At 34.7% G+C, this 15,845-nt stretch overlaps 1 protein-coding gene across 2 annotated transcripts; it reads left to right on the forward strand.

Moving 5' to 3' along the window:
- Positions 1-1,614: 1,614 nt before the first annotated feature.
- LOC121971566 (oxysterol-binding protein-related protein 4C-like) lies at positions 1,615-14,278 on the forward strand. Of its 2 annotated transcripts, none has more exons than XM_042522890.1 (7): positions 1,615-1,750; positions 5,407-5,583; positions 9,208-9,453; positions 10,957-11,053; positions 11,143-11,437; positions 11,543-11,645; positions 13,909-14,278. In XM_042522890.1, the coding sequence occupies exons 1-7, from the start codon at positions 1,703-1,705 to the stop codon at positions 14,185-14,187; spliced, it is 1,245 nt and encodes a 414-aa protein (XP_042378824.1). In that variant the 5' UTR covers positions 1,615-1,702; the 3' UTR covers positions 14,188-14,278. The 2 variants fall into 2 exon arrangements, with proteins under 2 accessions (XP_042378824.1, XP_042378825.1); XM_042522891.1 differs by having other exon boundaries at positions 13,912-14,278.
- Positions 14,279-15,845: the final 1,567 nt, after the last annotated feature.

Here is a 15,845-nt window from a genome sequence, read left to right on the forward strand (position 1 = left end):
TGATGGGTCATGCCCAACATCCATCGGGCTTTACTGCCCAAGAAGCAAGGCGGAGGGAAGAGTAAACTAGAGATCAGATCACCCTCACACGAATTCTAGGCTTTTTTTTTTGTTCATCTTCATGTTTTGATTGTAAAAGAATCTTTAGACTTGTAATTAAAAACATCTTTTAATTGTAGTATTCGCAAGTATCTAATCCAAAACATATTGATTTATTCATCATCAGGCACGATTAACATGATAATTTATTTCGATTTACATAATTGATCAGGTAGCTTAATCCATAAAATTATTTAGATCACTTTTAATCAATCAATAGGTTGTACTTTTAAGCATAGTTTAAAACAAATCTATAATTTCTAACATCAATTTTGAAATTACTCTTATTTTCATGACATGTAAGAGCACGGGTTCAAGAGTGGTTTGTAGTGCTCTTAAAGCATTTAATAATGCTCCTTTATCCATGACATTTAGAAGTGGTTTGAAATCACTCATATATTGTGAAAACTGTTATTAAACCTTATGAGTTCTAGAGCAATTTGAACCGCTCCTATATTTCTAGCTTTACTAACGTTTTGAAGTGCTCCTATACCCATGACATTTAGAAGTGGTTTGAACCGCTCCTAAATTTCTAGCATCAATAGTGTTTGGAAATCGCTCTTATATTCATGGCGTGTAGGAGCGGTTTAAAATTGTTCTTACACCTAAAAGGTTGTAGAGCGGTTTAAACCGCTCCTGGATTTATACCCGTAGAAGCGGTTTGAAACCGTTGTTATATGCACAACGTGTAAAATTGGTTTCAAACCGTACCTACATAGAATAATAGGAGCGGTTTTTCACCTTGTACCAACGGTTACAAAAACCGCTACTATAGGATATATAGACGACAACAAGAGGAGCGGTTTTATAACCGTTGGTAAAAGTGTAGGAGCGCTTGAAAACCACTTTTAAAAGTAAAAAAAACCGCTCTTATATGGGTGTTTTTTTTTGTAGTGACAGTACTGTGTCTTAAATGTGCGCAGTGAGTTCGTCCATAATTAATGTAAAAAAAGATAGGGGCCTAGAGCTGATCCTTGATGTAACTCTATCTTATTGGAAATGCTTCAATTATTCCGCCTGAAATCTTTACTCTGGTCGTTACATCCTCATACATATCTTTAATTAGTTCAATATATGTTACGCTAACACATTTCTTTTCTAAAATTCTCCATATAATTTTTCTTGGGACTTTATCATAAACTTTTTCTAAGTCAATGAATATCATGTGTATATCTTATTTTTTTTATTATCTATTATAAAAAAATTATAAAAATGTTTTCGTTATTAAATTTATTTTAATTTTAGTAAAGGGAGAAGTGGTATTTTAGAAAATGAGTATATTCTCTAGTAAATATGATACACCTTTTTTTTTTTTTTTGGTTATTATGTAAAATAAAGTTAAGTATTTGGTGAATTGCTATTAATACAACTTTAATATATAAAGGTCGGCTTTGTACTTGAAAGAATCATGCAGGTATATTTTGAGAAAAGCAAACTAGAAGGGAAATAATAAAAAAGTACAGGATCGAAACGCAATTAGCCGGCTCTATAAATCAGAACCTTCACCTCCGATCTCTCCGCTCGCTATCGACTCAGCGAAACAAAGTGCGGTAGCAGCGATCGGCTCGCGACGGAGAAGGAATCTCCGCCTCGAGATCGAGTGATGGCATCGCCCATTCATAGGATTGGATTTCAGTCGCATCGAGTGATGGTACGCTCCGTTTAATCTCCGTCCCCTTCTTCGATCGCTTTCTTTTGCCTAATTGATTTGGACGAGTAGCGATGGATCTGATGTCGCCTTGCTTCGGTGAAATCGCCAGCGGATTTAATTTTTTTGTTTCTCTGTGAAATTTCGTTTGTTTCATCCTGTCTTCCTCGATCCGAGCGCCGTGCTTTCCATCTGCGAGAGAAGATATGGATGCTGCAATCTCTACATTCACGAATCTCGCCGTGAAATTTCGATCCGCCCTTTCCTTCTTCTTTCTTTCTCGAGCACAACCCGATCGAAATCGATGCGTCTGAGTAAACGTAGCATTTTTTCCCCCTTGTGTTTAGCTTGGGGGGACTCTGTTTCCTCGTCTTTCTGTAGAAGAAAGACGAAGGGTCTGCACGGCTAAACGGTGCTCGCTCAGGAAACTAGCGGCGAGACTGGTAATAGTAATAATTGTTCTTTAATTTGATTTGCCTAAATTTTTTTTATCGATTAATGAATATTTACATATTTAAATAATCAATAAAGAATATTTTTATAATAATAAAAATATATTTATATAAAATACTCAGAAGCCTGCGTGATTTGTTCCGCTCATATCTATCCAGTCATCTCAATGATTTACTTGACTAATTTGATTAACTCTATTAACTTTTATTTTGTCTTTACTAACTTGCTCGACTTGCCTAACTTGTATTATTCACTCAACTCGCAATTTTGTATAGTTTGATTAGTTTGCTAAGCTTTCTAAATCAATTGGTCAGTCTCTTTGTCTTACTCATTTGGTAAAGATCATATACATACTGAATGTCCACATATTTAATCTTATAGTCATTTATATACAAGTAAATTAAAAAAATTAAATAAATCACCACGTAAAAGGATGTTTCTCCTGACTTTATCCGAAATCCACTCTTATTTATTTTGACAATTTTAACCAACTCAGTCCCGTTCCGGGACCTCTTTGACTTACTCATGCCCCTTAGCCAGACTTGTCTGTCACAACTAATTAATTGAACATGCAAGGCTAGTCTACTCTAGTTGATTTGTCGAGTGGGCCCAATCAAACTACATGATCTAATGAGTGTTGATTGGTCCTCTTGATTTGATCTGCTTGATTGGTATGCTAGGCCTAATCTATCCAATTGGTTCACTTAATTTGCGTACTTGACTTGTCAGATTCGACTTTGTTTGACACAGTTGATGTTAGGAGCCATGTGCGAGAGGGAGTGGGTGTGAATGGTTTTAATCATTTCGTCTTGTTCTTGTCCTTATCATTTTCATACATAGTAGAAACTTGAATTAAACTTAAGCCACATGCATAACTATAGGATTTTATTTGGTATCTGTTTTTTACGCTACTAATCCAAAATTTATTCCTAGTGATCTCACTATAAACTTCACTCTTTTTGTATATTTTTTTGTAGACAGAGAAGTCTTTTAACCTTGTTCTTACACGAACACAATAAACAAATATAAAAACAAATAGTAAAACAACTTTATAATCAACACTTTGCTTTGCTCGCTTCTTTGTCGCCTTTAAATGTCTTTTGATGATTGAAAATGCATCAACACTTTATTCCAAAACCCACAAGCACTGACATTGAGAATCCTCCTCGAAATCTTCATTATAAGACTATTGTTTGGGCTGATTTTCATCTATCAATCTATTGGTAGATTTCATTAATCGATTGTCATCAAATCCGACAGTTTAAACTTGCAAAACAATTATTTTTTACCTTACCAATCAATTAGCGTGATTCACCAATTGATTGCTTGCTTCCAATCGATCAAACCAATTGATTGCACACCATTCTATTAGCTGTTATAGTGTGCTAATTGATTACTCCAATCGATTGAACCACCAATCAATTGCACCAATCGAAGCAAGAAAATATAAATATTTGAACGAGCTCTATTTCACACAAAAAATTATCTCGTTCTGATATCTGAGTCAAAGTTATGGCATTCGAAAATTTGCTCGGTTAGAATTTCCTTGTTGCCTGACATTCGATCAACCTTGATTTGTCGGAACTTCCACGTTACTTGATTTCTCTCTTGTCAACTCTCTATTAGACTTTCAATCACCAAATGTTCGATCAAATTTAACCCACTTGGACTTTCCTCTTGCCAAATTCTTGTTGAACTTTCGATCACCAAATATTTGGTCAATCTTAATCTATTTGGAATTTTCTCTTGTCAATTTCTTATTGGACTTCCAATCATCAAGTATCCGGTCAACCATGATCCACTTTGAACTTTCTTCTTCTCATGTCAACTCACTGTTAGACTTTTAATGGCCAAGTGTTCGGTCAACCGTGACCTATTTAGATTTCTCGTTTTCGTGCCAATTTCAGGTTGGTCTAACAATCACGAGGTGTTCAATCAATCATGACCCACTTGGACTTTTCTTGCCTCATGCTAATGCCATATTGGACTTATGATATCGTCAAGTATCTGATCAATCTTGACCTACTTAACGTCTCGTGTTAACTCTTTATTGGACTCTATGTTCACCTCAAAAAATTATCGATTTAAAATTTTTTTTATGCTTAATATTATAACTCAATCCTTAAATCCTAAATGTAAAATCTCATTTGCATAACTAGAAGTTAAGCGATGTACCATCACATTATGTAAGCGTGTGTGTATATAGTCCAAGTTAATTTTGTATTTTATTTTCGTGACTAAGATGAATTGGGACATCTAGAAGTGATCCAAACGTCTCGAACGAGTCGGGGTGCCTTGAATGACTTTCTGATGTCTCGATTTATCTCAGTCGTGAAAATAAGGTGAGTTGAACACCATATCATTTCTATGTATATGCACTTTATTTTTATTCTATTTTTTATATCATTTATCTATAGTGAATGGAGAAGGCTAAAAACTTATTTAAACTTTGTGGGTTGCGTTTTCATTAAGGTTATAAATAAATGAAATATTTCTAACCAAAATTGGTATTTATATTTAGTTCGATATTTATATTTGTTTTATGGTAAAAGAATAAATTAAATAAATAAGCTTACCACTAACTATAGTAATTTATAAAGTATTATAATCTTAAATTATTCATAATAAGTTAAAAATAAAAAATAATATAAATTAAATATATTAATAAACTTAATCTAATTTATAAAGACAATATTATTGAGCTGGATAATTAAAATCAATTCGAGATAAAAAAAATTAATAAATAAATTTGAATAGACTTAAATATATCAAAGTTTGGCCCGGCGTCTAATTTATGTCCACAGAAATAAAATAATAATAATAATAAAGTAGAATTAAATTTCTTTGGTGGCTTTCTTGTTCCGTATTTGCGTTCTTAGTGATCAGTTTCGCTAAAATTCAGTACAATGATTGCGGGGTCAACAACTGGGTCTCGGCATTCTTTTGATAAAGTTCCTCTTTTGGCTACTGCTTAATAGATGAAATTCCTCTTTGGGCTATGATTTAACTAAATGATAATCCTATTATTCTTTTTTACTTAAGTAAGACAAGGAGTTCATTCTTGACTCAGGATTCACTCCTATCCTCTAGCCACTTGGGCCCTTCCTCGAGCACTAGGCATGCGTCCACTCCTTCAGCGCCAGAATAATTCAAAATTTATATTAAAGTTTAAAGAATTTGTTAACATGTTTTTTTGGGGGTTACAGATCAGGAAGAATGAAAGGGAAGGGGAGGCAGAAGAAGAAGGAAAGAGGGTGGTGCTGACGGCGCCGCTGGCTCTGGAAGGAGGCCTGGCGGCGGAGCACCGGCCGCCTAACTTCCTCCAACAACTGCTCGGGCTCTTCTGCAACGTACGGCCAGGATCCGATCTCAGCCGCTTCCAGGTATGCCTTAATGGTTATCATATATATATATCCTCAATTTAATTTAATTTAATTAATTAATTAATTATTCATTCATCTAATGAACAAACAGCCAGTTAGATTTTAGTGGAAGGGAGGATGGGAAAACACCTGATCACATTAAACTGCTCCTGGTTAATTAGCTTGAAGTACTAATTAATTCGATCTTAATTAAGTTTAATAGTTGGAATTATAATTACTGATCACTAAAGAGTGTCATACATCGATCACTTATTATTTTGCCTAAATTCTCATTTAAAAATATATATTCTCCTTATTATTCAAGTGAATAACATCATCCCAAATCCTTAACATAATGGTTGTACTTATGAGGACTGAGAAGACACTTGCATGTCTGAAGGGAAAGCATGTGCTTGACATGATTGAGGAAATATGCTTGGCACACCTACAGATACAAATATCAACAAGGATAAAAGATTGGTTTAGAAACTAAACTACCACACAGTTACAAGTCCACACATCTCATTTTGCATTCAGTACTGTGATTTGCCGACTTCTTGAGATGCCATGACATGATTATTTGGATATATTATTAGTCATTATCATAATAATGCCTAATAATTGTTCCATCTAACTGTTATCACATATCATGCTAATAGCTGGGGAGTTTGCATCACCAAATTGTTTTGTTTGAACTATTTAATGCTGGCTATATTAATTTTATTCATTTATTGAACCAATAGAAGGGAGTAGAACGAACATAAAATAAAATTTGACACTAGTAGAAGTAGACGAAATCAAGAATTTAAATACCTTTTTTTTTAACTAATAAAATGTAGTTTAGTAGAAATCTACATTGACAAGTAGATCCACAGAGATGATGAAATTTTGTATTAAATTTTGATTCCCAACCATTACGGTCATTATTCTATACATTACCTAACTAAGACAGCCCTAGAACCTATGATTTTTTTACTAAAGATCTATATATATAAAAGTATGATAAGTATTGTCAGTGAAATATCTACTTATGGATGCAAGAGCTAAGGATATAAAGTTTTGTCTGTCGGTTTATCTTGTCTTTTTAGTGAGGTTAACTATGCTAAGTGATGCCAACTGTTTGAAAAGCTAGTTGTCGTTTTATTTTTAAATGTTCGACATGACTACTCAAGACTAACGTTTGAGGACGTTTATAGATGAAAACGACTAGGAATTGGAGTTTGTTTGGGCCACTGCTGCATGAGTGACCAATGAACTCCGTCAAAGTTCATCAATTCATGACAGCAACGTTTCAACAAACTGAAATATACCCACACAATTTGTTTTAGTTGGTATTCAATTTAAGCAGATTAAAAAAATTCATCCCACTGCATTATTAGTTTATTACCCGGGAGATACACACAGTTTATATCAATATCTACATGACTTTGTATATTTTGGGTAATTTGTATGCATGATAACTGAAAAAGAAGTCCAACATCTTTTGATTGCGTGTCTTTTTTTTTTTTTTTTTTTTCTTGAGGTGGTGCATTCATATAGTTATAATATGTCATTTTATATAGTTATATCAAATTGATTTATTGAGTTATAGTAGGTGCCTTTGTTTCGATAATATGAATGTGCTTTGATTTAGATATAGTATGTAATTTAGTTAAGTTGTAGCAAATGTTTTCATTTTTGTAAAACAAATTTAACCAAAATTTATCAGCTTTTAGTTATTTCTAACTAGTGCCTCTATTTAATTTTTTAATAAATGGTACTTTATGATTTGTGCAAAATCATTTTTAGATTTGTGTGCAAATGATGTAACCATCCTTCGTAAGATCACACCCTTCACGTAAATTTTACCATACATTATCAATACTTAAATCGTAATTTTGAACTAATTACCTTTTCTTCTTATAACTAGTAACATTTAATTCAATACAAAGTATGCAACAAAAATGAAAAGAAACAAAAACATGCTAATGTCTTGATTTCATGTGGTTTGAAACCCTCCATCCTACTCTGACTTACGACTCTTTGATAAGTCACTCCTGAATTATCATTAGATTTTCTCCTTCTCGGGTTTCTTACGAAGCTGAAGAAACTTCTTACCAGATCTTTACAAAATTATAATTTGAAAGCTAAAGGATTAAGAGTAAGAGTATATAAGAAAGCTCAAATGCTCACAATAACATCTTAGGACATTATTCTTCGAATGCTCCCCTTGGTTCCCTTATATAAGCTTCAATCCTCTTCAACTAATCTTTACTATTTGATTATGCTAATGTTGATCAGTCAACTAAATCCATCGCCTCAACTGATACACCTTACCTATTAGGTCAGTAAACTGTTGTCATTTTGCATTGTCAGATTAGTGACTATTTTTAGCTTGTCTCTTATTTCATCAGTCAACTCGAATTAATCATCAATCAACTAAGCCAGATCAATCGATTGCCCAATTGACTCGGACATAAATATAAACATTCTATTCATTAGTTGATCATCTTGAATAGACTCCGCGCTTGACTTGACTCGACCATCATGAGTAGATTGACAATAGATAGTCAACTATCTAGATGGCTCATCCATGAATACAAATATTTATTTGTTGGCTAATTCACTTAGAGTCAGCAACTCAGTTGACTCAACTACCAGTCAATTAAATACAACCTCCAATCAATTGGATTCATCAATTATGACCATCCTAATGATTGAGTTGACCTAAGTTGAGCATTATCCTCTCCCAAGTACACGTCTCCCTTGCCGGCTAAAATGTCTATCCTAATCTTTAGGTCTTCTTCTATCAAAAAGTCTCTTTCAGATGTTCGTCATATACCAAGTATGTGATCAATCTTCTATCGAACTTCCAATCACTAAGTGTTTAGTCATCCTAAATTTATTTAGACTTCTCCAACTACCAAGTGTTAATCACCCTTGACTATTTGAATTTTTCAACCATCAAATCTTTTATCACCCTGGATCTATTTGAACTTCGGCTCTATCATGATCTTCTTGAACTTCTTCTCTGGCAACCGATGTTGTGCTTCTCTTTTACCAACACTTGTTGGACCTCTCTTTATCAACACCTCTTGGATTTCACCTATGCCAATACTTATTAAACTTTTTCAATTTAATTATCAAGTATCTAATCAACCTTAATTTATTTGAACTTCTTCTATCCACTACATTTATAGTATCTTGTCAAGTATTCTACACCTGCACATTTGACAAACTTTATTAGCCTAACTTAAATCCTTTACTCAAACATCAAAATTACTTAGTTGAATACAACAACCTAGAATACGATTGCACTAGCAATCGTTCCAACATCATTTAATTGAACTCGACTGCGTGAGATAAAATTGCACCAACAAATATACGTGTCACTCATCTAGGACATCCATAATTAGTAAACAACTTTATCTACGTCAAATTTCTAATATTTCTTACTAATCAAAGGATATTTATTATTTTTATTTATGAGATCCACTGGTTAATAATCCTTGACATACAAGATATTTTTTCATGCCAAACTTGAGTAGCCTTTACAAATTTACTTAAGTGTGCCTCAAGTGTTCTAATTAAATGTATAATTGTTCTTCAAGGATTTCACTACTATTTAAATTGAGAATCTTTCTTTCCTTCTGTTTTTATATGCAGCTACCATCTCTCTTCAACATGCCCAAGTCACAACTCCAATGCTATGGAGAAATGGTTTACTGCTACAATGAGGACTACTTGTGTAAGTGTGCCCAAGGACAGAGCAAGCTTAATAGGTTTATTTCAGTGGTTGCTTGGAGCATATCAACCACAAGACCTGCAATATTTGGCCAGGCTCCTTACAATCCCATTTTAGGAGAAACTCATCATGTTTCTAGAGGATCCCTTAATGTCCTCCTTGAGCAGGTGAGTACACTTGATGCTGGACCTCATCATATTTTCTTTCATGCATTCTTCAAGGTTTCCTAGTTCATGTTAAATATTTAGTTCTCTTTATAGTTCAATATATAAAACACTATTTTGCAAATCCATCATGGTTTCTTAGTATCTTTTAGTTTGGATGAGAACATGGGAAGAAAATACATCCATTCATAGGCCAATTTGTTAGGTCCCACTTGTGACTTTATGTTGACGATCTACACAACAGAAAATAGTATACAAACAATAAACATCACATGTTAAGTAGCAACATCTTTATGAATAACAAAAAAATCTTTCAAGAAAAGTTGAGCCAGAACACTCGAGGGAAAACAACATTCAAAAACTCCATTTTGCCACTAGTGAGAAAGCATTTTAGCACTACAGTACATTTATTTATATAGAGAATAATGTTATGGTGCTCACCTCCTGTGCGCAATTCCGTAGACGACTGAGTGCATTTCCGAGCACCCTATTTACTCAGTTGGGCATGAGAGTCGAGCATGGAAGGTGAGTATCATATCATTCTCATATATATATAGAGAGAGAGAGAGTGTATGTAATATTATGATGTTCACCTCCCATGCGCAACTCCGTGGGTGACCAAGTGCACTTTCGGACGCTCCGCTCACTTATTCAGGAACGGGAGGTGAGCACCATATCATTCGCATATATATATAATTTTTATTTTTCTTCTTTTTTATTATACTATTAAATCAACTGGTAGAAAATTATAATTGTTACTATAACATCTATTTATGTTTTCATACATCTATTAGTTTCAATTTCCTATCTAGTTTCACTTGGTTAAAATAAAGAACTAAGTTCTTATTAAATTTTACCAATATATAAATGGTAACACTAATGTAGTATAAATAAGATAACATGTATGGCTAGAAGCCCACCAAATGTTATGGTAAATGGGTTAAGATCCCCCACGAATAATGAGTGAGATCAACCTTCCACCCGTCTGCCACCCGATAAGCATATAGTAAATGAGCCATAGTTCTCACTGATAACATCTGAGCTAAAGCTCAACAAGTATAATTGCACAACTAGTAACAATGTAAATCAATTAAAATAGAGCAAAAAGAACAATTAATATTTGTATCAATCTTCATGGGTGCTACCCTACTTCATGTGTCCTTAATTTTGATACTTTAATTTGCGTTTTATGAAAATTTGTTGTTGCATTCCATTTCTACAAGGAAGAATATCCAAAGATGGATACAAATATACCAATAAGAGTCTGGAGAAAGATAAAGCAATTTAAATGAGAAGTTTCACAGGATGAGTAGTATACATGGATCAAGTTATTAGCAAACCCTTTCCAATTGTTGTATCTACACAATCACCACCTGTAATGGCATATAAGCATGAAACCAAGTGTCATAACTCTACCCTGCCATGAGCTTGCATCATAGAATCTCTACTTTCTTCCATGTCTATTCTTGTGCTGTCTATTCTCAGTAACTAGAATTGATTTGGCAGGTCTCTCATCACCCTCCAGTGACTGCTCTCCATGCAACCGATACAAATCTTAATATAGAACTGAATTGGTGCCACAGCGTTGTTCCCAGGTTCCATGGTAGGTTTTCTTTTATAGAATCCTAACTATCTCAGCCGTGATCTAACTCTTAGTCACACCTCTTTTCCTTTAAATTTCTTTATAAAAAGGTACCAGTGTTGAAGCTGCAATCAAAGGAAAGAGGCAGCTGAAGCTTTTGACGTTCGGGGAGAACTACGAAATGGATTCACCAAACTTGATGATAAAACTAATTCCCCCAACTGGTGCTGACTGGATTGGGAATGTTAGAATCAGGTGCAAAGATTCTGAACTGGAGGCAGATCTCTGCTACTACAAGAGCCATAGGTTCCTTGGGTTTGGTGGTAGTTCTCGATTTGTCAAGGGAACAATCTCCCACTCAAACACATCGAAAACAATCTATCAAATAGAGGGCGAGTGGGACCGGTACAATACACATGCAACAAACATGAATATAGTGTTTCTTTCAATTTTCAAGATCTTTTGTATATGCATGAACTTAGCACTGACATCTTTTTTGTTCAAATGAAGAGTCGTCGAGTTGAAAGATGTCCACAGCGGAGAGGTTATGGTTTTGTATGATGCCAAGAAAGCCATCTCTCAACTAAACACTCCTGTGTTGGGGGTTCCACAGGTATACATCGAATTATTTGCTTGCATGAAAATCATCGGTTTTTGCTGTTCCTAAAGTTCAAATAAATCCTAAATAGTTTGATGTTATCTTGCACACGTTAAAGTACAAGTGATTTACATGGAAAATATATCTTTTGCCTATTTCACATTCTTTTTTCAGATTTGTCGAAAATTAATCTTTAGAACTATGCTCGATTCCATGAGGAAAGTCCCTTGTCAACCATATAGTCTTCCAAGAGCAATTAAGCGATACAGATGGATATAAAATGCACTGAAAAACATATATAGCAACATGGCTAGTGGTGACAATTTAGGCCAACAAGTCTTAATAGCTCAGTGCACAAGACAATCGTCAGGCCAGGTTTATGCATGAATGTCTCCACCACAACTCTCTCCAAGTCATGGGTGATCCCACCAAGTCTTGCACCTGAGAATCCTCCTCGCATGGAGGTGTCCATTTGCAGGAGGAAACTGTTAGTTTTCCTATTCAACGACGTCTACCTGTTGGTGTCCATGGTCGCGATCAGGGGATACCTCCAAGATTAAAAGATATGAAAGAAGTCATACCTCGAAGAACTAATATTGATCAAGAGGTGAATACCTCTAACCCCTCTTAAATAATATTGATTGTTGGGCAGATTTTGGAAACATTGACCCCACCATGGCGGCACAAACTTAGTACACTTATATCCTGCAGAAACCTCAAGAAGAATTCTAGTTGCTAGTCATTGGAGAAGACTAGTAGGATGGGCATGAGCTTCTACAGTCCTATTTAATTGCACCTACAAGGACTGAGTCATAATAGAAACTTGTTTTGGAAATCAATTGTGCTTTGGTGGAGAATGCACCTGGGAGAATCTGGCCCTAGTGGAGAATCTGAGCAAGTAAAATTTTCCTTAAAATTTAATGCCAATGAACTTGAGTTTTTGAGACTTGCAATCTAGTCCTAGTGGAGAATCTGGGCAAGTGATCAGTGAGGACGGTATCTGGGTCAATAGTGCGAGAGTTGGAAGAGGAAAGATTATACGTTGTCTTCAATTTATTGAGTTTGACTTAGCTCCAAAATGAAAACATTCATAGACTCTTGGAGAGTTAAAACTTTTGAATTAAGTATCCTTGATGAAAGAATCTGATGGATGAACCACGAGTTCTTGAACCATCAATTGATCTGTAAATCTGTGTGTTGGTTATCACACGATGGTTTAACACTAATCAAAGGTAGGGGTAAGCATTCGGTTAATTCGATTAATTTGATATTAATTTTATATATTTTTTTATTATTTTTTTAAGCAAATTCGGTTAATTCGGTGTTAACCGAAATAATCGATTTGGTTAATTCATTTTTAGTAAAACTTTGATTTGATTCAGTTAGCCAATAGTAAATCAGTTTTCGATTAATTCGGTTAATTTATGGACCGAATTAACCAAATGCTCACCCCTAATCAAAGGAATCAACAGACATGGTATCAATGAGAGAGGAGATTATGCTAGCTCTAGGACATGGATCTCAAGAGTTGACAGAGATTCAACCATGGAAAGATTAATGAAGGGATAATATCTTGTTAAGGACACTACATCAAGTACCTAACCAAATAGAAGTTCATGGATGATTGTATTTCCCACTTGATTAGAACACCCCAATTGCTGACTAGTTGGCAAAGGATATCTAGTTGATAGTTGATATCTAGTCTCAAAGGGTAACTCGATAGATTAGAACCAAGCTCCTAGGGAGTGTCATCAAAACAACAGGTCAAGGAGAAAGGAGAGTGAGCAATAGTCCAAGAGCTTGTAGGTGATTCAACGGCCTGCAATGGAGAGCATTTAACTAGAATATAGTCTTGCTTCATCAACAATAGAATCCAGTCTACAAGAGATAGATCGATAGTTGGATCCACATTCAACAATTGGAAAAGTTCATGCTTTAGTTCATCTAGCTTAGGAAGGAACACATTGAAAGAGATAATACAAGCAGATCCTAGACATTTGAAAAGCTAGGATCTGCTTGTATTAAGCTAGGATTCAATTAAAACTTTGAATAGAACAAAACTAGTCTTGAACTTGATCCAAGACATGTTGATTGTGCAAAATAAAATAAAATAAAATAAAATAACACTTTTGGTTGAATCTACAACTAATGAAATCTATCAACGCTGCTTCAATCAATATGTCTATCCAAATTTTGGAAGATTGATTCCATGTGTTTCTTTTCTAATTAAAAATTAAGAAGTAAAATTAAGCAACACTTTTGCTAATTTCTTGGACAGAAGGTGTGGAACACGGAGTCGACCAAGGTATGGGGTGAATTAAGCCAAGCTATTTTGAGCAAGGATTGGGGAAAAGCTTCAGAGATAAAGAGAAGAATAGAAGAGCATGAGAGGAAGAAACAAAGAGAAAGGTTATCAAATGGGAAAGTTTGGATTCCCAAACATTTCTCAGTGCCTCACTCCATGGCGGGCAACAATAATGAGTGGGAATGCTCTCCATTAGAGCCATTAGTTCCACCAGCTCCAATCATTCTTCCCCTACAAACCATGGGGATGTAATTACTGATTACAACGTGGACAAACCTTATGTGTTTATTGTCATCCTTATATGTGTTTATTGTCAACTTAAGAAAAGTTGACGTTATTATCACTTCGTTGCATTCCTTCTATATGATTTCTTTTATTAGTTTGCCTAGGAATTATTAGAGGTAAACTATGACAGATATAGAAATTGGCTAGAGATGGTCTAGTAGGGAGGAAATTCATTGAGTTGAAATGCAGGTTGGGTTTGGTTAATTGGCTAGCTAGCAATGGGTTCATCAATGTGGCTGAGGTCATTGATGTGGGTGCAATTTGTGAAGTGCATGAGTATGGAATTCAGTTGGATTTCTTAGAGGTTATTGTACATGTATGGAGTTTAAGTTCAATTGAGTGGTGTGGTGGAACAATACGATTCTTCTATGCTAAAGTGGAGAGAACTAAGAAGCAACAAGAATACTCCAACACGATTATGATGAGATATTATTGCCTAGAAATCACTCAGTGGATTGTGCTACTACACTTAATCTCCCTTTTCAGCATTCTTTCACTGTAGCCCTTGTCTCCTTTTTATCGACTCAAAAATGAACCTGTGCCTCATGACGAAAGGTCATGGGATCTAACACCTAGGTGTTAGGTGTAAGACTGGCATGAAATCAAAGTCAATGATTGTAAAAGGACAATCAGGGTTGTTCTTTTGCTTGAATCTAATTGGAATTATTTTGTTCCTTGTCTTTTTGTCAGTCACTGTGATTTGAGTATTCATTTAGAGTTACTGAAGTCATTGCTTGTAAGATTATTGAATGCCTGAGCTAATAAACTTCATCCTATACTATTAATGTCCAATGTAGTTCCTTCTATGCATGGTGCAAATTGCAAAGGTGACCACTTTCCCTAAGCTATATTATTGACTTAACTACAACACTATGGTACATACTTTTTTTTAAAGTAGTTTAAACTGCACCATTGGAGTTTTTTTTTTTAAGCAGAATCATTTTTGCTGAACCATTTCAACAACTTAGAAGTGCACCATCTTCAATCCCTTTTTGCAAAAGGAGAGGAATGACACTGAGCCGAAGCTGATATTCAAGAAGGAAGCTTGTTTTTAATTTTATTTTCTCTGTTATTTTTTGTTCTACATTCCAAAAAGATTTCTTCTTAATTGCATCTAGTTGATTGCCAAACATCTAAATCATTTTGCAAGTCTCTGGTTGGAAGGAGATGCAGCATGTTGTGATATCCTTGAATTTAAACATACTTGACATTCAACTAGTTTAAAAGCTCTCTGGTCTGTCTAATGGTGATTCTTTATAAGATTGTCTAAGTCATACCCCATTATTCTTTCATTTAGTCACTTAGCCACCGGCATCTGTTTCCATGTAGTTCTAGTCATCCACTTTGACTTTTGTTATTTCATGTGTTACAGATCTGTAGAGACTAATCTGTAGCAGTATCAGAAAGTGCTTAAGATTATCATGCTGCCTGTTTAGTTTCATGGTTGTTTTCAACTTTATCTTCTTTGTAATGCCCTTAAACTATCTATTCTTCTCAGTTTCTGATGATGTATTCTTACATCTTATAAGTCACAGTACAATCATAAGGGAAGGTTTGTATCAACCTGGAAATTATTTCCAGATTACCCGTTCACCTCCTTAATACAAACTTATTTTCAACACTTG

Source organism: Zingiber officinale, chromosome 4A, assembly GCF_018446385.1.
Source record: "Zingiber officinale cultivar Zhangliang chromosome 4A, Zo_v1.1, whole genome shotgun sequence".
In the NCBI taxonomy this organism is placed as follows: Eukaryota; Viridiplantae; Streptophyta; class Magnoliopsida; order Zingiberales; family Zingiberaceae; genus Zingiber; species Zingiber officinale.